Source organism: Macaca thibetana, chromosome 16, assembly GCF_024542745.1.
Source record: "Macaca thibetana thibetana isolate TM-01 chromosome 16, ASM2454274v1, whole genome shotgun sequence".
Taxonomy (NCBI): Eukaryota; Metazoa; Chordata; class Mammalia; order Primates; family Cercopithecidae; genus Macaca; species Macaca thibetana.
In genome coordinates this window covers 26,048,391-26,071,641 of record NC_065593.1, presented here as the reverse complement: position 1 = coordinate 26,071,641, position 23,251 = coordinate 26,048,391, and the positions used below count along the sequence as shown (strand labels likewise).

The following is a 23,251-nucleotide window of genomic DNA, read 5'->3' as shown; positions in this document are numbered from 1 at the left end:
CTCCAGCCTGGGCGACAGAGCAAGACTCTGTCTCAAAACAAACAACAGGAAAATAATAATAATAATTAAAAAGAGGTAATTCAGTTAAAATGAAGTCCTAATGGGTTGGTCCTAATGGGTTGGCCCTAACGCATTGTGACTGGTGTCCTTACAAGAGGAGATTAGGACACACACAAAGGAAAGACCATGTGAAGACACAGGGAGAAGATGGCTGTCTGCAAGCCAAGGAGAGAGGCCTCAGAAGAAACCAACCCTGCTGGCACCCTGATATTAGACTTCAGCCTCCAGAATTGTGATAAAACACACTTTGGTTGTTTAAGCTGTGCAGTCTGTGGTCCTTCACTATGACAGCCGTAGCAGACCAACAGACCAATATACCAATATCCCTTCTCCTCCCCCAGGAAGCCTATGTGGAAACCCCTACCCAAGCTCAGTCTGGATTTTTCACCCACCTTCTCACCCTGATGACAAAAACAAATTTTTTCAAGGTTAATTCAATTAAACCTTTTTTTTTTTTATTTTTTGAGATAGAGTCTTGCTCTGTCACCCAGGCTGGAATGCAGTGGCACAATCTCAGCTCACTGCAACCTCCATCTCCTGGGTTCAAGCAATTCTCCTGCCTCTCAGCCTCCTGAGGAGCTGGGATTACAGGTGCCTGCCACCACACCTGGCTAATTTTTGTGTTTTTAGTAGAGATGGGGTTTCACCATATTGGCCAGGCTGGTCTTGAACTCCTGACCTCAAGTGATCCACCTGCCTCAGCCTCCTAAAGTGCTGGGATTACAGGTGTGAGCCACTGTGCCCAGCCAATTCAACCTTTAAAGAGAACTACAGGCCGGGCACGGTGGCTCAAGCCTGTAATCCCAGCACTTTGGGAGGCCGAGACGGGCGGATCACGAGGTCAGGAGATCGAGACCATCCTGGCTAACACGGTGAAACCCCGTCTCTACTAAAAATACAAAAAACTAGCCGGGCGAGGTGGCGGGCGCCTGTAGTCCCAGCTATTTGGGAGGCTGAGGCAGGAGAATGGCGTAAACCTGGGAGGCAGAGCTTGTAGTGAGCTGAGATCCGGCCACTGCACTCCAGCCTGGGTGACAGAGCGAGACTCTGTCTCAAAAAAAAAAAAAAAAAAAAAAAAAAAAAAGAGAGAACTACAGATGGTCCTCAACTTACAATGGTTTGACTTACAATTTTTTTTTTTTTTTTTTTGAGACCAGGTCTCACTCTGTCAACCAGGCCGGAGTGCAGTGGCACCATCTCGGCTCACTGCAATGCCCCCTTCCTGGGTTCAAGTGATTCTCCTGCCTCAGCCTCCCAAATAGCTGGGATTACAGGTGGCCACCACCACACCTGGCTAATTTTTGTATTTTCAGTACAGATGGGGTTTCACCATGTTGTCCGGCCTAGTCTCAAACTCCTGGCCTCAAGTGATCCATCCACTTTGGCCTCCCAATGTGCTGGGATCACAGGCCACCATGAGCCACTGTGCCCGGGCTGACTTTGATTTTTCAACTGTATGATGGTGCAAAGTGATCCATAGTCAGCAGAAGTCATACTTTAAGTACCCATAACAGCATTGTTTTTCACTTTCAGCATAGTACTTAATAAATTACATGGGACATAAAACACTTTATTGTAAAACAGGCTCTGTGTTAAATGATTTTGCCCAACTGTAGGGTAAAGTAAGTGTTCTGGGCACATTTAAGGTAGCCCAGGCTAAGTTATGGTGCTTGGTAGGTGAGATGTAGTAAATGCATTTTTTTTAACTTATGACACTTCCAACATACAATGGGTTTATCGGGACGTAACCCCATCAAGAAGCATCTGTAACTGGATTTCTAGAACCTACTCAAGAGACTCAGGGATTTATTTTTGGTCTGTCCTAAAAAAAAAAAAAAAAAAAAAAAAAAAAAAAAAAGGTTGTATTCTCTTATTCTCTTTCATGATTAGTTTGAAATACAGCTGCTTCTTAAGAGATGATATTTTGTTGAAACCAAAGCTTGGTGAATCTATGATTACCAGGATGGCATTCTATAAACACTATTTATATGCCAATCTAAGTAAGTTATTTCCATTTTCTTTTTCTCTTTTTTTTTTTTTTTTTTTTGACACGGAGTCTTGCTCTGTGCCCCAGGCTGGAGTGCAGTGGCGCGATCTCGGCTCACTGCAAGCTCCACTCCCCCGGGTTCACGCCATTCTCCTGCCTCAGCCTCCCGAGTAGCTGGGACTACAGGCGCCCGCCACCTCGCCCGGCTAATTTTCTTGTATTTTTAGTAGAGACGGGGTTTCACCGTGTTAGCCAGGATGGTTTCGATCTCCTGACCTCATGATCCGCCCGTCTCGGCCTCCCAAAGTGCTGGGATTACAGGCTTGAGCCACCGCGCCCGGCCTTTTTTTTTTTTTTTTTTTTTTTTTTGAGATGGAGTCTCACTCTGTCGCCAGGCTGGAGTTCAATGGCACGATCTCGGCACACTGCAACCTCCGCCTCCTGGGTTCAAGTGATTCTCCTGCCTCAGCCTCCTGAGTAGCTGGGACTACAGGCGCACACCATCACATCCAGCTAATTTTTGTATTTTTAGTAGAGATGCGGTTTCACCATGTTGGCCAGGACGGTCTCGATCTCCTGACCTTGTGATCCTCCTGCCTCGGCCTCCCAAAGTGCTGGGATTACAGGTATGAGCCACCGTGCCTGACCAGGTCCATTTTCTTGTGTGTTCTCTCAGTAGTATAAGTATTCTATTTTAATTTTAGAGAAGCATATGCACAGTTCAGAGACGTTAGAATTGCAAAGGCAATTTCTGTTGCCCAAAACTGTATTTAGTGTAGTTATAAAACAAATGTAAAAGGTGTTTTACCTACACAGCAACTGGTTTACAAGAGAAGAAATCAGCAGTTAGCCCTGGAGTCACAGGCCCTCACACAGGGAGCCTTTTACCCTGGGTCAGGCTGCCTCTGTGACCAGCAGCACTCAGTAACTGAACACGGTATTACCAGTTTCTCCGTGCCAGACAGTATTTCTGGCTACTTGACATCTGGAGCATTTTCCTCTCTCTGTTGTGGTCAGTGTGGGAAGGAGGACTGCTACTGCCCCTGGGACACGTGGGCACCCTGCTCAGAGGGACGCCAGCTGGCCTGTGACATGGCCCAAACCCGGGCCCCACCCCCGCCACTCCACAGCAGTCTAGAGCTGGGTTGTAACCAAGGTGCAGCTGAATTTAGCTCCGTGAATCATCTCCAAGGAAAACCCACAGAGAAAGTGAACTCACCTTTTAACCAAGTCCTTGATGGGGTATGATTGTCCCAACCAAGCCCTGGGTCCCAGATCTGAGTGCCCCGGTAAGTCCATTTCCTAAACAAAAGGGGTCTGAAGAGGCTATCTAGCCTACCCTGGGCCCTGCAAACAGAGCCAACAGCCTTGATTTTCAAATGAGAATGTGGACTTCAGAGGCAAACTGTTGGGGATTATGAAAACAGAACTTAAATTGCTTCCACATCTGGAAAACAAACCCAGCAGCCAGCCCCAAGAATTCCAGGCGTGCCAGCTCAAAGAGAAGCTGTAGGTCAGGGGAGGTATTTCCTGTTAGCTTTCAGTCCCCCATTACCTACCTGAAGCCACAAAGATCTCCTGTCTACAAACAGCTGGTAAAGTCACAGCTCAGAGAAAGAGAACAAAGTTGACATACTAGGGCGCCTACCACGTGGCCAGTCTGCTCTGTGCTTTACAGAAACGGTAAACTCCCTGCAAGTAATTATCATTTCCCTCCTTATAGATGGGGAAACGTGGCCGGGCACGGTGGCTCACGCCTGTAACCCCAGCACTTTGGGAGGCCGAGGCGGGTGGGTCACGCAGTCAGGAGATCGAGACCATCCTGGCCAACATGGTGAAACCCCATCTCTACTAAAAAATACAAAAATTAGCTGGACACGGTGGCACGTGCCTGTAATCCCAGCTACTCGGGAGGCTGAAGCAGGGGAATCGCTTGAATCAGGGAGTAGGAGGTTGCAGTGAGCTGAGATTGTGCCACTGCACTCCAGCCTGGTGACTCCATCTTAAAAAAAAGAAAAAGAAAAAGAAAGGTGGGGAAATGGTGTCCAGAGAGTCTCATCCACTTTCCCCTGAAGTGCCCTACAGTTTTTCTCTTTATTCCCCTTTGGAGTCACACAAAAAGTTGGGGCCATGCAAACCCAAATCAGGAGTTCCCTAATTTCAGTCGTCCCATCTAAATTCTCAGAAAAGATTTTCCAAATGCCTTCTGGAAGCTCCAGTTCCCATGCAGCCACTGCGCCTCTGGTTCCCCTGAGGAAAGCACGGACCAGAGGTCCCAGCAACTCAAGTGTCAAAAGTGAAGTAACGGGCTGCAGTTGAATGGGGTGTGTATAAAGGGCTCTCCTGGTTCTTGGAATGGGCAGTTATTTTTTGCTACAAATTATAGCTTTTCAAGATGTGGGTGTTTGAAGAGAGGGTTTAATTACTCACACAGCCAAGAGTCTGTGGGGCTTGTTTTGGGGGCTCCATACTTTACCATCATGATAAGAGGAGTGATGATAAAAATACTTCACTCAAAGTGAAGGTTTGGGAGGGAAAGCAGTGGCTCAGGCCAGCTCTTTCCCCTCGTAGAGTCCACCAAGTAGGTCAGGCTCCTTTTTCAGGGGAGTGCCCTCCGAAGAGGTGACATGGAACTTTCTAGAGAGAGGCCACTATCCAACTCAAGGAGAGTATGCCTGGATGGAGCCGATCCATGGTCCAAAGTCAGGGTGGGCTCCCACCCAACTCCTCCTCCGCCACAGAACCCTCAGGACTTGGACAGCCGGCAGGCTGCTGATGTTTACCCACAGCCAATAGGCCAAGGCTCCATGTGACCTGCCCTTCTGGAGCGGGCAGGTCAGGATCAGCAGGGTGACTCTCCTCCTCCCAACCCTGCAGGGCCTCCTGCCAGAGCCCTCGGGTTTTATAACCCTCTCCTCCTCCCTGCCCATCTTCTGGTACCTCCCATCAGCACAGAGCCCCCATGGTCTTCCCAGAAAGCTCAGTTCAGGTGTCCCTCTTTGTCCTGTGGCCTTTGCTAGACCCAGCTACCCAAGTTTTGTGTTCCAGAAGCTGCTGTCTTGCATGGGGGATTGGGGTGTGTCACTCAAGCATAGCTGGCCACAGCTCAGCTTAGGGCCTCCGGCCAGGGCAGGCTTTCCTGCAGTGGGGACAGGTGAGAGGGCATTAGGTCTGGGGCTCACAGGGTAGAGACCCTCCCGCCCAGGGAGTCCACTGGGAACCCCCTCTAAGAGCTTATGGGCTCCCCACTGCCCACAGAACCAGGCCCAGCTCCTGAGAGCAGCTCGCAAAGCCCCTTCCAGCAGGTCTCAGCCTCAGGACGTGCTCTGCCTCTCCCCTTTCCTAGTACCCCAGGCTTCTGGGCACCTTTACTCACCTCCATGCCTCAGCACATGCTGCTTTTTATGCACGTGGGGCATAAGCACCACCTCATCAAAGAGGTGGTGCTTCGAATCTCTGACACTGCAGGCAAAATTGAGGAGGTCGGGCTACTGCCTTTCACTAGAATCTCAAGAGGGAGAGGGGCAGAGAGAAGATCTCTGAGGAAAACAAGGTTTAAAACCATCACCTGCTCTTAAAGCCTCCCTCCAGCCAGCAGTTCATGCACAGCCCCTGCTTGGGGGCCACTGTCACCTAGACATCCCCATGTGGCTATCTCCCAGTGCCTCCCCAACTCAGCCCCGACTTCCATGAGTAGCCCACACCTAACCCTCTGCACTGCTCCAGCCAGACCCTGTGCAGCCTTGTCACCTGCACCCCTGCAGGTGCCGTGCCGACTGGGTGCCCATCCCACCACTCTTCCTCCTCTCTCTCCATCCTGCCCCACCCCACTGCAGCCCAGCCATCCTGAAGGATGGGGGCCCTGACACATCCTGCTCACACAGGCCCCTGTGCCTTTGCCACTGCCCCCTGCCCAGAACGCCTCTGTCTCAGGAGCAGTGCCATTGGCTGGCACTCCCCGAGATCCTTAGCACCTAAAGAAGCACAAAATAGTATTTTTTCTCTTTTTTTTTTTTTTTTTTTTTGAGATGGAGTATTGCTCTGTCACCCAGGCTGGAGCGCAGTGACACGATCTTGGTTCACTGCAGCCTCCACCTTCCGAGTTCCAGCGATTCTCCTGCCTCAGCCTCCCGGGCAGCTGGGATTACAGGCACCTGCCACCACGCCGGGCTGATTTTTGTATTTTCAGTAGAGATGGGGTTTCACCGTGTTGGTCAGGCTGGTCTCGAACTCTTGACCTCAGGTGATCTGCCCGCGTTGGCCTTCCAAAGTACCATGGTGCCTGGCCAAAAAGAGGTCTTAAACATTTGAGAACAAGGAAAGCATGCATCTGCGAAGCACCTAGCATGTGCCAGGTATTTCTGTGCATCAGCCACTGTTTAGATGAGAATACACAGGTTCAAGGAGGTTAAGTAATTCATGAAAGGCTGCAAGGCTGTGATTTGAACCAGGTCTGATTTTAACGCAGCAAGGAGGGTACAGACAATATCAAATGCTCTCAGCGATGTGACATCCAGCACCCCATGGACAACGCCATGCACTGGAGTGGACTCAGGCTGACCCTGCGGCCATGGGAACAGCAGTTAGCAACGCTGATGGTACCAGAACTTGGACTTGAGCTGAAGCTTGCAGGGACCACGGCACACTGGGTTTCTGAGGTCTGTGCCATCCAGGCCATCGGGCAGAGCCCTCCTCCCCTTTCCCACCACAGGCAGCTTCAAAGAGGCTACATGTGGGAAGACTTTACAGAAAGGGAGAGGAGAGATTTGAAAGAAAATTGCTAAAAGGAAACACATGTGAAAATGAAAACTCAGGCAAAGTGGGAGGAGGACGAGGGAAGAAGAAAGAGTGATGTCCAAGGATTATAAACTGAGTCAAGAACACCAGTTTCCCTCTGCTCCCTTGGGAAGGCCAGTGACCCACTCCCTGCCCTCATTTTCCCTCTGAACCCAGATGGAATTGGGCAGACCTTAGATGATGCCCAGCAAGAGAAACAGGGAAAGTTGCCTTGCACACAACCATGACAACTGTGGAGCCACGATTCATATGGGGTGAGGCTCAGAGAGGTCTCTCAACTTTGCCAAGGCCACACAGCTGGCGAGCCATAAAGCTGGAATCTAAGCCCAATCCAAGCTTGTCCCCTTGAATCGCATCAGCGTCCCCTCATATAATCTGCCACCACTACAAGGTGCCATCTGCTTCCCTGAAGGAACTGGACAAATTATGTAAGTTCCCCAGAGGTTACCCAGTTTCTGTTTCATTAAATCTGAGACACCTCTGAATTTACAATGCACCGTTATTTCAACTATGCCGAGAAAAAGGCGCTGTCAAATTATAATAATCCACGAATGTGTGACACATTCCAATTTAAGATGTTAAATGGAAAAAAAAGGAAAGGAAAAAAAGAATGTGCCTTAGAATCGAAAATACCATGCGAGTGTGAGTGGGGAACAGGGATTCAGTCACAGTTCCGCAGACTGTGTGTGCAGTGAAGGGCAGTCAACAACTCCACACAAGCACATGAGCACACACCTGCTGCTATAAAATCCTTCTTTGCTAACAACTGATGAAATCGTGCAGATAATCATACAAAAATGTGTTGGCCAGACCTGCCTTGTCAACAAGAACCCTCATTTCACCAGGAGGTCATCAATTCAAGGTTGCCTAACATTAGTCAGACGAGTCAGGCACGGTGGCTCATGCCTGTAATTCCAGCACTTTGGGAGGCCAAGGCGGGCAGATCACGAGGTCAGGAGATCAAGAGCATCCTGGCCAACATGGATTGCTTGCACCTAGAAGTTCGAGACCAGCGTGGGCAACATAGTGAGACCTCATCTCCACCAAATGAATAAATAAATAGCAAGGAGTGTTGATGAACCCAGCTACTCAGGCAGCTGAGGTGGGAGGATCACTTGAGCCCAGGAGGTTGAGGCTACAGTGAGCCAAGATTGTACCACTGCACTCAAGGTGGGCAGAAATGCGAAACTCTGTCTCAAAAAAAAAAAAAAAAAAAAAAAAAAAAAAGAATCAGTCAGGCGGAGGCTGTCCTACCCACCCAACCAGCCAGGCTAGGCCAGGCCAGCCAGCTTCGCCTGAGTGGAGCTACAGACCTCTGGGTAGCCAAGCTGGATGAGCAGGCAGGTTTGCTCCTTGGTTGACTACTAAGGGCAGTCACCCAGTGTGGCCGGGCGGTGGCACAGCCCGCACCTTTTTGTCTGGTCTTTCTCCAAATCTCCTGGGGCGTGTGGCCAGCCAGCGCCTCAGCATTTTAATAAGCCAGATGCTGCAGGCTGGCAATGGCGGACAGGCAGCACTGCTCCAAGCCAGCTTTCCCAGCTAGGCACAGGTGGATGGACAGGCAGGCCCTGGCTGGAGGCGAAGGGCAGGTGGGCCGAGGTGTGGATGGCCATCCTCCCCTTGGCAGGCCAGCCACAGCCTGGCAGCCTGAGCAGCCTGTGGAAGGACAGGCGAGGTACAGCCTCCCTCACTGAACCTGGGAAGAAGGCTGTCACCTCGGATGCTGCTTGGCATCTCATTCACAGATTGCCACGCAGATACCAGTCACTTCATCCCAGACCCGGAATCTGCATCTGCAGAGCCCGAGCAGGTTTGTTAAAAACACAGAAGCTGGCTGGGTGCGGTGGCTCACGCCTGTAATCCCAGCACTTCGGGGAGCCAAGGTGGGAGGATCACCTGAGGGTAGGAATCCGAGATCAGCCTAGGTAACATAGTAACACCTCATTTCTACTTTTTTTTAAAAAAAATTAAAATGGAAAAAAAAAGATGTAAAAACGCACAGAAGCTGAGGAAGCAGAGTTTTGCTTCTCTTGCAAAGGCTCTTGAGTAATGGAGTTCTTCCCCTGCCACCTTCCTGTTTGGGCCATGACGCTCCCCGGCAAGACATTCTGTTAGATGTGAAGGTTATCAGTCACAACAATCAAACCAGCTGAAGCCTGCAGGAACTAAGAATAACAGCTCCCCCCAAAGCACAGTTTTAAGTGCTTTTCATACATTTACATATTTGAGCCTTACCACAAACCCTGTGAGGGTGGTACCACCCTCATCCTCATTTTACAGGTGGGGAAGCTGAGGCACAGAAAAGTTAAATAACTTGTCTAAGATTCCACAAATAGCAAGGGGCAGAGCCAGGATTTGAACCCAGAGACAGCCTGACTCTGATGGCATTTTGGTACCAAACTGGTCTGTGTCTCTAACCATCTAACCGTCCATGAGTGCCAACTAAGTAAGGGCCAAAACCTAGACTGGGCATTTTAAATCACCATGGCTCATTTTATTTTCACCACCACCCTGCGAGGCAGGTGCTATTATCAACCCCATTCTACAGGTTGGGCACCCCAACCCTCAGCCACCCCACAGCAGGGGGGTGGATGAACAGGAAGCCCCATCTGAATGCTGCCTGACACGCAAACACACACATGTGTGCACACACGCATATATGATCTGGGGCCCTAAACTGGACAGACTAAACCCAAAGCTGCTGCCCAAATGTGGGAGTGACTCCCTGGGGTCCTTAGGACCCCACAGAACCGTGCTGCTGCCTGCCCACAGGCAGAGGGTGTGGAGAAGGAGGCCAGGGAGAGTGAAATCAGAAGGGTGAGGTCGCTTGTCCAAAGTTCCACAGCTAGCGAGCAACAGAGCCGGAATCTAGACCCAGAAGTTTTCTGGCACCCATTTTTTCACCTTAAGGAAACAGGCATTGGGTGACAGAGTGTGGCATGAAGGTGCCTGTGTCTTAGGTAGGCATTTCTTCCAGGAAAACCTGGGAGCAGGGGGCAGGGACTTGCTACTATTCTCGCTCCTATTCTAGGAGAGAGACTTGAGTCTGGTCTGGTGCAGAGGGCAGACATCCCTCAGCTCCCTTACCCCAAGTTCACTGGAGCAGCAGCGGCTATTTGAAATGTGGGTTCCCTTTTCATGGTGTCAGGCTTACAGAGCGCAGAGGAAGGTGGGGGTGACCGCAGATGACTGAAGAGAGAGGGCCCGCCCACTCTCCCACACTCCAGTTCTGTTTAGGCCTTCCTCTTTCTGGTCCCTCAAAAGAGAAAGGCTCCCATGAGCAGAGCCACGGATATTAATAACTTCTCCAGAGCTTTGTTTGCATCTGAATTAATGTTTACGTTGTTGGGAAAGAACCCACTTGTCTGGGAAGATGAAGCAGGTTAAATCAATTAAAAATGTGACCAACATTTGGAAAACTTCCCATTTCTTAAGGGAAGTCAAGAAGGGGGTTTGGAAATGCTGGCATGACTAGCACTGGCCTGCCAGGCGGATCTGGGCTGGAGGTCACCCAGACCCCACAGCTCTGGGCCACAACAGCCACCCCTCTGACCTTCATACGACCTTTGTAGGCTGCACATCTTTCTGGTTGCCTGTGTCCTCCTCCCCGTCTCATCTCCTTTCCAGGTCATGGGACAAAGTGAAGAAGCAACCACCCAGGCTTTCTGGGTGCTCAAGAGGGTTCTGAGAATCTGAGCTCTTGGTCATCAATGCTCTTGAGGGGGGCTCAGCTTCTGAAGCACCAAGACACTCGGGACCCCTCTGAGCAAGGCCAGCTGGGCGCCCCCAGCATCCACTCAGCCTTGAATGGGGTCCACAGAAACTGGCCAATGACAAATTCCATTCACTTAACAGTATTATGATGAGGCCGCAAACACTTGGGGAAGGACTGCTATGTGTAGTCAGACACTCGGCATGAGAAAATGAGAAAATCCCTCCAAATGAAAGCAGATAAGGGTGCTGTCCAGGCTTTTGGGGGCACCTTCTCTGCAGCCTGCCACCCAGTGTGGGCTCCAGACCATGCTGCTTGGAACCATGGTCAGGCCCAGAGCTGCAAATCCTCCCAGGAGAACACGTGTTGGCCAAGAGAGGTAGCCAAGACACCCTGCTGAAGCCCCACCCACCAAAAACTCAGAGGGCACCCCAACCCTCAGCCACCCCACAGCAGGGGGGTAAACAGGATGCCCCATGTGAATGCTGCCTGACACGCAAACACACACGTGTGTGCACACACGCATATATGATCTGGGACCCTAAACTGGACAGATTAAACCCAAAGTCGCTGCTCAAATGTGGGAGTGACTCCCTGGGGTCCTTAGGACCCCACAGAACGGTGCTGCTGCCTGCCCACAGGCAGAGGGAGTGGAGAGGGAGGCCAGGGAGCTCTTGAGGATCAGAAAAGAGATGAGGAGACAGCCTGGGTGGCACGGGCCAGAGTGTGGAAAACACGGGCAGGCTGCTGGCTGCTTTATGGGCCTTGAGAGCAGGACCTATCCCTACCCGACAGGAGCTGACCCGTGGGAACAGCAGGCAGGCGCAGGCAGCTGTCGGAGACGTGGCTATACGCACATCGCCGGTGTGCCCTTTGCTGGTTTGATTCATGGGGTGGCAACAGCATAGTCTGGCAGGAAGTGTTTCCACGTTCAATGGACAGGCTCATCTGACCCAACTCAAGCTGAGGCAGGGAAGTCCGTGGCAGCCGTGGCCACAGATGCCTGTCCTCCAGAAATGCCTCAAGGCCCAAATCCCCTTGATGCGGAGGTTCTGAGGAGGGCAGAGCAATGGAAGGCAGCTCATGCCTGTGGATTTCTAGTCTCACTTGTACTGTCAGTCCCCCCTTCTCCTCCTCCTGGGATTCTGGGTTGTCACGGCATTGGGTGGTCCCCCATCTCTCTGAGCTTGTCCCCTGTCCCCCCAGCCCTGGCTTGCTCTCCAATCACATCCCGTCTTGTAGTTCTGTGAACATAGCATGCCAGCCACGGTCCCACCTCAGGGCCCTTGCAGTTCCTCTTTTCTCTGCCTGTACCTCTTTTGTTGGGATGTCACCTTCTCAGTGAGAACTTCCCCATCTGACTCTGAAACCCAGCACTCCCTCCCCTACCCTGCTTTCCCTCCTGCCAACTCCCATGCTCCGTGTTTTACTGGTCTACCTGTCTCACTACCATCCTGCGAGCTCCTTGAAGGCAGGGGCTCTCATCTGTTTTGTTCACTGCTGTATCTCCAGTGCCCAGCACAGAATCTGGCACAGAGTAGACAACCAAGTATCTGGTGAATGAATTCAGTACCACTTGCCCTGTACTAGGCAACATGCTAGGGGCTGAGCAAACAGAGATGGAGAAGCCTCCGGGTCCTGAAACGCCTCCTCATGAGGAAGACTGTGGTACCATTCAGGGGCAAAGATCATACAACATCCAGGAAGGCACCAGGTGGGCCTGCCAAATCAGCATGCCTGTTTTCTGGTGTCTAACTGGTAGAGACAGGACCACCCAATAATCCAGCCATGAGACCTGAGGCAAAGTAACTGGGCATTGATTTTCGAGGCCAGTGTTTGATGCCATAAGTGCCCAGTTCCTGAGTCAAGAGCCAGCAGAGCTGACTCAGAGGAAAACAGAGTCCAGCCCCAGGGGTTCCGTACGCCTGGCAAGGCCAGGGCACTGTGTTCCACTGCTAACACCAGGCAGCAGGCACGACCAGATAAAGATGCTTCGGCTGGGTGTGGCGGCTCATGCCTGTAGTCCCAGCACTTTGGGAGGCTGAGGCAGGCGTATCCCTTGAGCCCAGGAGTTTAAGACCAGCCTGGACAACATGGCAAAACCCCATCTCTACAAAAACAAAAATTAGCCAGATGCAGGGTGGCACACATCTGTAGTTCCAGCTGAGACTGAGGTGAGAAGATCGCTTGTGCCTGGGAGGGTGGGAGGCTGCAGTGAGCCCTGATCACACCACTTCACTCCAGCCTGGGCCGTAAAGCAAGACCCTGTCTCAATTTAAAAAAAAAAAAAAAAAAAAAAAAAAAAACCTTCCCTTTCAAACACAATGAGCCCTGTGCCAGGAGACAGCACGCCCTTTCCCGTTCAGATACGCCTGCCTTCTGGGAACTGCTCACCCGCTATTTCATTGGGAGCCTCTCCTGCCCCCTTCACCCCCTCCTTACCCATACCTCAAACATATAAAGTGACATTGCGAAGGCCCCTCAGAACAGAATCAGTTGTGGAAAATCTCAGCATAACAGGCTGCCCAGAGCGGGGACTGCCAGACACCTGAGGGTGCGGATGAAAGAGGAAGTTATGAGGGCCCCAGGTGAACCGCCAAAGAGAAAACCTTGGGTCTGAAGCAGCCTGCCTACCAGGAGAAGTGGCGAGGAAGGCTCCAGCATGCTTTAGGAGGGGCACAGATGGTCGGGAGGGAGAGTGGGGGCCAGTGGAGTGTCTCAAGCTGCAGCCCACAGTCTTCCAAGTGCAAACTGCCCCTGGAACCCCGAAGGAGGTGGCTTAGAACCCAACGGTCCCTCTAATTTCTTCTGCTTTTCCTCCCTCACTTGGCTGAAAGTCCCTCCCAAGGGCAGGCTCCAGGCAGTCTCTCCTACAGACCTCCCTTAGGGCAAAGGTCATGCCTTCCAGCAGGCTTACCTGGCCTGGCTAGTTCCGTCCCTCGCCTCCGGCCCAGTCTTATCTCTTCTACTGGCCTTAGTCATTTACTCCACCCCCTTCACCGAAGTCCAGGCCCCCCCTCAAATTCCGAAGCTGTTCACTACCCGTTTGTCCAAGCGGTGCTGCCTCCTACAGTGAAGAACCCAAGCGGCTTCCCTCGCCCCGGCAGGCCACACTCTCCCCTGTGAAGTCACAGGGACCTCAAAGACAACTGCAGGCAATTTGCAATCAACTTAGAAGAGTGGGGCTGGCCCAGAGCAGACCCAGTATTCAGACTCCCTGAGCTTGCAAACACCTTGAGGGCAGGGAAATGTCTCGTACTTAATGTTCCCTGGGCACATAATCAACAGTCCCCGAAAGCCAGAAAGGAGGGTAAGGTTTGGGCCAGTGCCAGGGTGCCAGCACCTGGGGGAGACCCCAATCAAAAGCAGCGCGACTCAGGCACCCCACCAAGGTAGGCTAGTTGGTAGGGGGAGGATATGGGAGGGGGAGTGTGAGAGCTCCTATTGCAGAGGTCTACTGGCACACAATTAGTACTGCCTCCGACCCCTTTGGGTCTCCTTTTTCCCATCTCAGCAACCACTGTAACCACCTTTCAGCTGGGGCAGGACCTGGGGATGTTCCACGGAATGTGCCTGCCCCACTGCTTTTCAGCGTCCCAGGAGCCCAAGCCACTGCCACCTGCCGCCTGCTCTGGGAGGGCAGGACAGAGATTTGGTGGATCACCAGGAACCAGCCCAGGGTGCTGCCACTTCAAGACCTGATGGAGGCTAAGTGCAGGACCCAGACCTCTCACATCGCTTTGAGAAGGAAGGTATAAATCAGTCAGTCAAGGAAAACTGACATGGCCCTCGGGGGAGTGAGTTGTCACTTCCAGTCCTCCGTGGGAGAGCAGGGTGAGGGGAAAGGGAAAGAGGAGGCACTGGAGTTAGCACGGGCGAGGAGTGGGGTCCGGGGCTGTGTCGGAACCCGGTTTCCCACAGCACAGACACGCTCTCCAGAGACTGCGCCGCCAGGACCTCGGAGACACTTGTCGCCCGCACAGAGAAGTGGCTGTGCCAACAGCTCCCACCACCGGGGGAGACCGGCCGCCTCGAGGGCCACAACACACCTCCCGCCACGGCAGCTTCTCGGCTAGAGAGAGGCAAGGCCCTGTCCCCCACCACGACCTGGGCTGGCCCCGAGGACTCCCCCACTCCACCCGCCCAGAGGGACGGGGGAAGCCAGAAAACAGGCTCTGTGCAGCCGCCAAGAGCTACAGAAAAACTTCGCGGCGCTCCGCCCCCTCGGGGACCCGGCCAAGGGTACGGCGTTGGGGACCACGCCGGTCCCGCAAGGGCAGGAGGGCAGGCGCGCTGCGGACCGAGGTGGGGCGCACGGTCGGGTTCCCACGGAGGCGCCCCAGCAAACGAGCCCCCTTCCCAGCCCACCAGAAGCACTTCCTGAAAGCGCGCTGGGGAAGGAGCCGCCACCCGCGCACCTGGCAGCGGCTTCTACCCGCGGCCGAGCGAGACGGCTCAGGTAACCCGACCTCTCAGGCCAAGTCCGCGCTCCGCCAACTTCCCGGGGCCCGGAACCCGGGGCCGCGGGCCGGACCGAGCCAGGTGCGCGCCGCCAGAGCCCCGCGAGCGCCAGCCCCAGGGCCGCCGCTTACCTGGCTCCCGAGAGCCGGCGGGGTGCGCATCCGCGGGCCGGTCCCAGGCAGAGGCGCGGAAGCCAGCAGGCGCGGGTCGGCGGCGCTCGGGGACGCGGCGGGCAGCCCCGAAGCGCAGGAACAATTCCGGCCGCGCCGCCGCCGCTCGCACTCCTGGGCACCAGTGGAAGGCGCGGCCCCGCCCCCGCCCGCGCCTGTTGCCGGGAGACCCGCGTGGGCCGAAGGGCTCTTTGTATCAAAGCTGCGGTGACATCACGAGGCGCCCGGGCCCCGGGACTCAGGGGCGGGGCCTCGCGCCGGGGCGGGGCGGGGCGGGGGCGGAGGACGGGGACAGGGCCCGGGAACCCGAGCCGCGGGGCGGGGCCCAGGTAACCCCGCCCCTAAAGGTAGGGGCAGGTGGCTCCGGGGCACCGACCAATGGCCGCGCGGCAGGCCCCGCCTCCGGAGGTGGAGCTCGTCTGGGCCAGCCTGGCTCCGTGCGGCCCGGGCCAGGACTCCAGGAGGCGGCGTGTGAGCTCGCGCCACTACCAGGTAGGCGCTGTAGTCTCCTTCCCGTTCCGCACCACCCTCACGGTTTGTTGTCACCGCACTGCGAGATTCTAGCCGGCGCTCCCCGGCTCACACGGCGCACGCCACCCCACACGGCCAGCCGCCGTCTCCACCCCCTAATGAGTCCGGGGGCGCCTAGGCTGACTTTCATCCTGAGTCCTACCCACAACTTTCCCAGCCTTTTCATGTGAAGTCGGAACCATCTCCATAACCAGCCCAGGAACACAAAGAACCAAGCGGCAACGAGAACTAAAGAACCAAAAAAAAGAAAAAAAGAAAAAAAAGAGAGGACCCTTCCTAGTTGAATGCTAGTAAATATTATTTATGTTAAACATGTGCCCTCAGGCTGGGCACAGTGGCTCGGACAAAGTGGCCGAGGCGGAGGATCTTTGAGGCCAGGAGTTTGAGACCAGCCTGGGCAACATAGCGACACCTTGTCTCTACAAAAAATTAAATGTTTAAAAATATACTCGCCATCCCCCCATCACTCTTAACCATGCCCTGGACTTTAAAAAGGCAAAAATGAGATGAATGTAAAGCGGCAAATATTGCAAATGTGGTTGCCCTTCGACCTGCTGTTGAACTATATAACTTGAGTGAGGGGAGAGATTTATCCTCCTGTCTGGCTCAAAGCCACCCTTGCCTTCCCTGAGTCTTGACCGGCCAACAAAGTGGCACCGGCACTTTGGTACGGGCAAGATCACTAGGGCATCTGGGTGCTTTGGTCCTGCACCACCCTAGACACGCACCCACACCCACACATGCACCCACCCACACACACATGCTCACACGCAGCAGCTTTGCCCACTTCTCTGCCTTTTTGCTGTCAAATTCCTTCTCCTCAGTCTCTCCTGCCAGTAAATTATCAGCGGCTCCTATGTTTACCAGGGCTTGTCTCTGAGACAAAGCAGCCCCTACGGCTCCCAGAACTGCTGGGGACTTTCCAAATGGGACAGCATTAACTAAAGGAGGGCCTCCTGGCCAGAGCCACCTGAGAGAGGAGCTAGAGCTGTGGCCCAAGATAGAAACTCCACTGCCCCAGCCCTCTCCTCGCAAGGTGTGCCTTGCTGTTCAAAAATCTATGTGCAGAGGCCAGTCTGTTTCTCTTGTTTGTGTCTGCTCCCACAGTCTCTAACACACAGGAGCACTGTGGTGTATCATAAAGAACACACATGTTGGTTGGATGTGGTGACGCATACCTGTAATCCCAGTGCCTTTGGGAGGCCAAAGCAGGAGGGTTACTTGAGGCTAGGTATTTGAGGCCAGCTTGGACAACATAGCAACACCCCATCCCTACCAAAAAAATTAGAAAGAAAAACATTAGCCAGATATGGTGGCACGTGCCTGTAGTCCCAGCTACTGGAGAGCCTGAGAAGGGAGGATCACTTGAGCCCAGGGGTTTGAGTCTGCAGTGAGCCATGATGGCACCACTGCACTCCAGCCTGGTTGACAGCAAGACCCTGTCTCTCTTTGTTTATTTATTTATTTTGAGATTTATATTTCATTCTGTTGTCCAGGCTGGAGTGCAGTGGCACAATCTCGGCTCCACTGCAACCTCCGCCTCCCAGGTTCAAGTGATTCTTCTGCCTCAGCCTCCCAAGTAGCTGAGACTACAGGTGCGTGCCACCATGTCCAGCTAATTTTTGTATTTTTAGCAGAGACGGGGTTTCACAATATTGGCCAGGCTAGTCTTGAACTCCTGACCTCGTGATCTGCCCGCCTCAGCCTCCCAAAGTGCTGGGGTTACAGGCATGAGCCAGTGCGCCTGGCTGACCCTGTCTCTATTTAAAATAAATAAATAAAAGTACTTACGTGGTGTATCATACCACTGGCTTTGAAGTCAAACAGACTTGGGTTTGAATTGAGTCTTATTTCCCAGATGTCCTGGGACAAGTTCTGTTACTTCTCTAAGACTCAATGTCTTTTCATCTGTAAAATGGGAATGGTACCTCACGGGATGTTGTACCCCCTAGCACAGTGGGTACACTTAATTTTAGGCACTCCTCAAAGGTGTGGTAAGTGATTGAGCCCATGCACCCTGGGCCCACTCTATCTGCCTTCCCAGCTCCACCCTGAGACCTTAACTCAGCAGCCTTCCATAAGGTTTTAGGATGTGGCTGAGTCCAGGGGCTCTATCTTGGTTTCCCTTCTTCCCTTCCAAGTCCAATGTTGCTCCTAAGGATAATTGGGCTCCAGAAAGCGGGTCACATGACAGGATCGTCCAGAACCAAGAAAGAAAAGCAGAAACCAAGGGTGATCATCCCTTCTGTGGTCCTGGCTGTCTCCCAGCGAAGGTCAATGGAGAAAGTCAGGCCTGTCAAGCCCCCTCCACGTCCCCACCACGGGCAGCCTGAGCGACATTCTCAAGAGCTCTGTGGAATGGGTTGTGTCAGTAGGTCCCTCTTTATTTTTCTCAAGGGTAGTGGAGTGGGGAATGTCTCCAGGTACTTGTCCTTAAAAGTAGAGTGACAGGCCGGGTGCGGTGGCTCACACTTGTAATCCCAGCACTTTGGGAGGCCGAGGCAGGTGGATCACCTGAGGTCGGGAGTTCAAGACCAGCCTGACCAACATGGAGAAACCCTGTCTCTACTAAAAATACAAAATTAGCCGGGGTGGTGGCACATGCCTGTAATCCCAGCTACTCGGGAGGCTGAGGCAGGAGAATCGCTTGAACCCGGGAGGCGGAGGTTGCGGTGAGCCGAGATCGCGCCATTGCACTCCAGCCTGGGCAAAAAAAGAGCGAAACTCTGTCTCAAAAAAAAAAAAAAAAAAAAAAAAAGCAGAATGACAGAGGAAGGCCACAGATGCATTGAACACTCCTGGGTTCAAAGCCTGCCCGGTTCCACTTACCAAGGGAAGTCAATGTTTTGGAGCCTTAGTCTCCACTTCTAGAAAATGGAAATAAGACTCTTCCTCTTGCAGTTGTGAAGTTTCAATGAAATGACGAAGTGTCTAGTGCAATGCCTGAGATGCTGCAGGTGCTCAATAAATGGTAGTTCCTAGTCACTACCAGCAGCATGAGTGAGCTGCAGTCTGATGCACTGGTTCTGTGCATGGGTGCTGGGGCCGAGGGCCATATCTTGGCTTTACCACCTTGTTGCTAAATGACCGTAGGCAAGTTTAAGTCCCAGTGTTTCAATTGCCTCATCTTTAACTTGGAGATAATAATAGTATGTGTTTTAGAACTATTGTGAGGATCAAAATAATCAGGGCCAGTAAAATACATAGAACAGAGCCTGGCACAGAGCAGGTAGCCAATAAACAGTAGCTATTACTCATGATCATTATGGCAAGAGGCTGAGGGGAACAGAGGTGAGGATTAGAGGCAGCCCAAGGGAAAATTTAGGACCCTGACTTTTGAGGTAAGGGCTAACACTTTCCAGCAGGGTTCAGAGAAGCAGTGATAGTCCAGTGGGGAGTGAGGTGGGGATGGTGACTGTATCTGATGGGTGGGATTAGACACGGGATGAATACGGGATCTGAGGGCTCTAATACAGGCTAGGACTCTGTCCTTGGTTCAAACGGGGGCTAAGAGTGAGTTAATAGGAAGTATAATCCTGCCTTCTGAGCACAGCACCACCTGTGAGGATGTGGGGAAGGAAGATCTTGAGTTAGGTACCCTGGTCTCTTAGCATTACTGTGAGGTTCCTTTTTTTTTTTTTTTTTTTTTTTTTTTTTTTTATTAAAGAGACAGGGTTAGGCCGGGCGCGGTGACTCACACCTGTAATCCCAGCACTTTGGGAGGCCGAGGCAGGTATATCACCTGAGGTCAAGAATTCGAGACCAGCCTGGCCAACATGGCGAAACTCTGTCTCTACAAAAAAATACAAAAATTAGCCGGGTGTAGTGGCGAGCGCTTGTAATCCCAGATACTCCGGAGGCTGAGGCAGGAGAATCACTTGAACCCAGGAGGTAGAGGCTTCAGTGAACCAAGATTGTGCCACTGCACTCTAACGTGGGTGACAGAGGGAGACTGTCTAAAAAATAAATAAATACATTAAAAGGACCTTGCTCTGTTGCCTAGGCTGAAGTGCAGTGGCGCAATCATAGCTCACTGCAGCCTCAAACTCCTAGGCTCAAGCAATCCCCCCACCTCAGCTTCCCAAAATGCTGGGATTACAGGTATGAGCCACCATGCTTGGCCTAAGTCTATTTTCTTTCTGCTGCCACCATGCAAGAGTTAGCTCAACATTAGATGGTGTAAAGAAGCAACATTCTGCACATGTTTGGGGCCATGTGGAACGACTGGCTAAATATATATATGGTTTCATGATCATTATTTTGAGAAAAGAACCCTTCTGAACATTACCTAATGTTAACATTAGCCAAGCAACTGATGCCAACCAATATCAGCCAAGTGAACAAACAACAGCTGACATAAATAGTATTGGAGCTAAAACAAAAAGTCTGGCAAGTTGTTCTCAAACTGAGTTCCTTGGAACCCTCAGGGTTTTGTGGAGACTTCGCAAAAGGGAAGGTGTACTTCAGGGGGACCACAAAAATAGCTCCACTTCTGTCTGCTGTACATGCTGTCTTCTGCATGAGACTCCATGTGAATAAAGGGTTCTATGGCTTTAAAAATGTTTAAAATCACTCGTATAGTATAACCATTTCCAAGACAGGGGAATGAGCCCCAGAGGTGGGAAATGGCATCTCCCCTCACAAGTAGCACAGACAGTTAGTGGTGGAGCCAGGGGTAGAACCAGGTCTCATGACTCTCAGTCTAGTGCTCTCCAAGGTGGACACTGGTCATTAATCAGGACCGTGAGCATCAGTCAAACCTGGTCCATCTTAGCAGGGCTTGATTCTGTCAACACACACACAGAGGACATTCTTTTATTTATTTTTTTTTTTTTTGAGGCGCAGTCTCACTCTGTCACCTGGGCTGGAGTACAGGGGCACGATCTTGGCTCACTGCAACCTTCGCCTCCCGGGTTCAAGCGATTCTCCTGCCTCAGCCTCCTGAGTAGCTGGGACTACAGGCGTATGACACCACGCCTGGCTAGTTTCTGTATTTTTAGTAGAGATGAGGTGTCACCATGTTGGTCAGGATGGCCTTGAACTCCTGACCTTGTGATCCGCCTGCCTCGGCCTCCCAAAGTGCTGGGATTACAGGTGTGAGCCACCACTCCCCGCCAGAGGACATTATTTCTGCCCAGCTGGGGCTCTGTGTGGAAAAGGCCCCCTGGCAGCTGGCTAGGACTTTACCACAAGCACTCATCCTCTCTCACCTCTCTCTCAGAGGTCCTTTGACTCCACACTCAGGAAGTTCAGCTACAACTCTTAAATCTCAGCTTTTATCCCAGGTGATAAATTCAGTATTTGACGACTTAAGCAGTGGCTTAGGGAAGGGACTACCAAGTAAGTAGGCAGGACTCTGAGACTGCAGAGGCCTCTTGACCCGTTCCCATTTTTTTTTTTTTTTTTTTTTTTTTTTTAAGACAGAGTCTCCCTCTGTCGCCCAGGCTTGAGTGTAGTGATGCGATCTTGGCTCACTGCAACCTCTGTCTCCTGGGGTTCGGGTGATTCTTGTGTCTCAGCCTCCTGAATAGCTGGGATTACAGGCATACGCCACCACACTTAGCTAATTTTTTGTATTTTTAGTAGAGATGGGGTTTTGCTATGTTGACCAGGCTAGTCTCAAACTGGCCTCAAGTGATCTGCCCGCTTCGGCCTCCCAAAGTGCTAGAATTACAGGCGTGAGCCACCACACCTGGCCCCCAATTTTTTATTTAGACAAAAAATGGGAGTGACTCCTGGATCCCAGAGCCCTCTCTCTCCAGTGGGGATGTGTCTAGGGGTCTGCACTAAGCTGGCATCTTCTCTGACCACTCCTTCCTCTGCCTCTTCCCACCAAACCCAGTGAAGATGCAGGAGGCCTGGGTTCTGGGCTCTCCCTAACTTTTTGGGCCTCAGACTCCTCCCCTGGAAAAGCTCTTGGCTGGACAGCATCTTTAGGTCTCTTCCAATTCTGCAACTCTGTGCCAGCCCAGGAGAGGATCTTGGACTGTGGAAACAAGGTGTTTCCCTTGGCAAACACCCCGGTGTTGGTGACTGTCCATTGGCTGGGATGATTTCACCAGTCTGCCCCTGGGGCTGGGCTCTCTCATAACATCTGGCTGGATGCTGTGCAGATGTAGTAGGACCTGGACTTATTGACTCTGGAGCCCAGGTTGAGTCTTCAGAAGCTCCAAGCTCTATTTTTGTCAATGTGTGCATGTATAAACAATGGGTTTTCGGCCGGGTGCGGTGGCTCAAGCCTGTAATCCCAGCACTTTGGGAGGCCGAGACGGGCGGATCACGAGGTCAGGAGATCGAGACCATCCTGGCTAACACGGTGAAACCCCGTCTCTACTAAAAAAATACAAAAAAAAAAAAAACTAGCCAGGCAAGGTGGCGAGTGCCTGTAGTCCCAGCTACTCGGGAGGCTGAGGCAGGAGAATGGCGTAAACCCGGGAGGTGGAGCTTGCAGTGAGCTGAGATCCGGCCACTGCACTCCAGCCTGGGTGACAGAGCGAGACTCCGTCTCAAAAAAAAAAAAAAAAAAAATGGGTTTTCTTACTCATTCCAGCCCAAAGAAAGGGGGAAAATGGTGAGAAAACCAGTGTTTCCTCCCTAACAAACATCCCCTCTGACTCATTCAGTCATCCAAGAAGAGGAGGTGGCAGGGGAGGAGGAAGTCCAGCAAGGTCTTCTTTTGACTTGAATTGGGTGAGGGCAAGGAGAAAAACTTCCTTTTCCTCTACTCTTGGTAACATCAGGTAACTGCAAACCCAGACAGTGAAAACAACTCTTCTCTCCCCATACACCTCACCGCCCCCACCTCCTCCCAGACTTGGGCAGCACAGAGGTCCCACCCAGGGTGCCACTGCCCATGTCTCTGATTGGCCATTAACTCAGCTGGAAGCTTTGTAGGAGTGGACTGCCCTTTTTTAGGAGTAGACAACCCTTTAAAGCAGTGGTTCCTAAACTGCACTGCACATCAGGATCACCTGAAGAACTTAAAAAACGATTGGAATCACTTGAACCTAAAAAAATGTTAGTAACAGGCCAGGCGCGGTGGCTCACGCCTGTAATCCCAGCACTTTGGGAGGCCAAGGTGGCGGATCACGAGGTCAGGAGATTGAGACCAGCCTGGCTAACACAGTGAAACCCCCGTCTCCACTAAAAATACAAAAAAATTAGCCAGGCGTGGTGGCAAGCGCCTGTAGTCCCAGCTACTCGGGAGGCTGAGGCAGGAGAATGGCATGAACCCAGGAGGCGGAGCTTGCGGTGAGCTGAGATCACGCCACTGCACTCCAGCCGGGGCGACAGAGCGAGACTCCGTCTCAAAAAAAAAAAAAAAAAAAAATTGTCAATAACATACCCCATGGCAACCTAATCTGAATGTCACGGTGGAAGCCAGGTGTTGGCAGTTTTTAAAGATCCCAGTGATTCTGATGCAGCGGTTTGGGAACTGCTTTGCTAAAGGCTTGCTGACAACAGTGGGTGCTGACATGATCACAGGTGAAGGGATCGTTTGTTCTTTCAATCCTTCATTCTTTCATTCATTCC

The 23,251-nt window shown here is 52.2% G+C and overlaps 1 protein-coding gene across 2 annotated transcripts in view; it reads right to left on the bottom strand.

Moving 5' to 3' along the window:
• Positions 1–23,251, bottom strand: part of RAB11FIP4 (RAB11 family interacting protein 4) — a 144,382-nt gene that overhangs the window by 29,946 nt on the left and 91,185 nt on the right. Inside the window, exon 1 of one of the 2 annotated variants that reach the window (XM_050763802.1) lies at positions 15,149–15,427. The exons of the other annotated variant lie outside the window; for it this stretch is intronic. Within the exon in view, the coding sequence (XP_050619759.1) occupies positions 15,149–15,178 (30 nt within the window). The 5' untranslated portion in view covers positions 15,179–15,427. Of the gene's footprint in view, positions 1–15,148; positions 15,428–23,251 lie in introns of those variants that run through there. 2 annotated transcript variants of the gene reach the window in all.